At 48.6% G+C, this 1,164-nt stretch overlaps 1 protein-coding gene across 4 annotated transcripts in view; it reads right to left on the bottom strand.

Annotated features, from left to right (window-relative positions):
• Positions 1-1,164, bottom strand: part of CACNA2D2 (calcium voltage-gated channel auxiliary subunit alpha2delta 2) — a 900,071-nt gene that overhangs the window by 9,577 nt on the left and 889,330 nt on the right. For all 4 annotated transcript variants that reach the window (XM_019505183.1, XM_019505184.1, XM_019505185.1 and 1 more), the window contains one exon: positions 700-823. In XM_019505183.1, the coding sequence (XP_019360728.1) occupies positions 700-823 (124 nt within the window). The remainder of the gene's footprint in view (positions 1-699; positions 824-1,164) is intronic.

The raw sequence follows: 1,164 nt of genomic DNA, 5'->3' as shown, positions 1-1,164 counted from the left end.
ACTACAGGGCAGACACTACAATGAGAGACTGCAGGACCTGAATCTGTTCAGCCTTCACAAGAGAAGGCTGAGGGGGGGACCTGGTGACAGTCTATAAACTCACTAGGGGGGACCAGAAGGGTTTGGGGAGACCTTGTTTCCCCTAGCGCCCCCTGGCATAACAAGGAATAACGGCCACAAGTTGTTGGAGAGTAGGTTTAGATTAGACATCCATAAGAACTACTTCATGGTCAGGGCGGCTAGGATCTGGAACCAACTTCCAAGGGAAGTGGTGCTGGCTTCTACCCTGGGGGTCTTTAAGAGGAGGCTTGATGCCTACCTAGCTGGGATCATCTGAGGCCAGTTTTTTCTCCTGCCCTGGCAGGGGGTTGGACTTGAAGATCTATAAGGTCCCTTCCGACCCTACTTCTATGATTCTATGATTCACTGCCCTACTATTCTTCAGTAGCCTGCTTCTGTTCTTGCCTGTTGGTCGGATCAATATAGTGATGCCCGCTGCACAAGTCAGGGGACCCTCAGCATTACCATCTCAAGATTATTTGGCAGGAAGAAGGTTCTTGCCCACCCACAGCCTTCTTACCATTACAACAGAGCCAGGATTTTCCTGCAGTGAAATCCACCCCAGATGCTATTTTCTGCATAATTACTACCAACTTCAGCTACTACAGCACCCAATGCTGGGAAACTCATTGCACTGACCTGGAGCAGTTTCCACAATCAATGATGGCATTATAGGTGGCATTGACGGTACTGAAATAGTACTGGGTCTGCTTGGTGATGCAGCTGGTCTCTCTGGATTCCATGCTGTCTGCTGTAACATCCTCTGTGACCGGAAACAAGAGACACTGTTGGCTGCTCACTTCCATGCCACTGAAATGAAATACACTTCTCTAATCCTGCCTGATCCCATGGATAGGACTCAGCCAGCCTTTCCTGACTTAAAAATACCTTCCACAGATGTGAAGACTAGGGGTACATTGACAGAGATTTTGGGAGCCGATACCTACAATTGATTTTTAAGGAGGCTGATACGATCCGATTTCTGATACCAGCTCTACAGCTTGAAGAACTGCATCCAGCTGGTATATCTGTTGTGGTGGAAGGGGAGAGAGAGAGAGAGAGAGAGAGAGAGAGAGAGAGAGAGAGAGAGAGAGAGAGAGAGAG

This window comes from Gavialis gangeticus, unplaced genomic scaffold (genome assembly GCF_001723915.1).
Source record: "Gavialis gangeticus isolate Ggan-Ray unplaced genomic scaffold, GavGan_comp1, whole genome shotgun sequence".
Classification (NCBI taxonomy): domain Eukaryota; kingdom Metazoa; phylum Chordata; order Crocodylia; family Gavialidae; genus Gavialis; species Gavialis gangeticus.
This window is presented reverse-complemented; position numbering and strand designations above follow the sequence as displayed.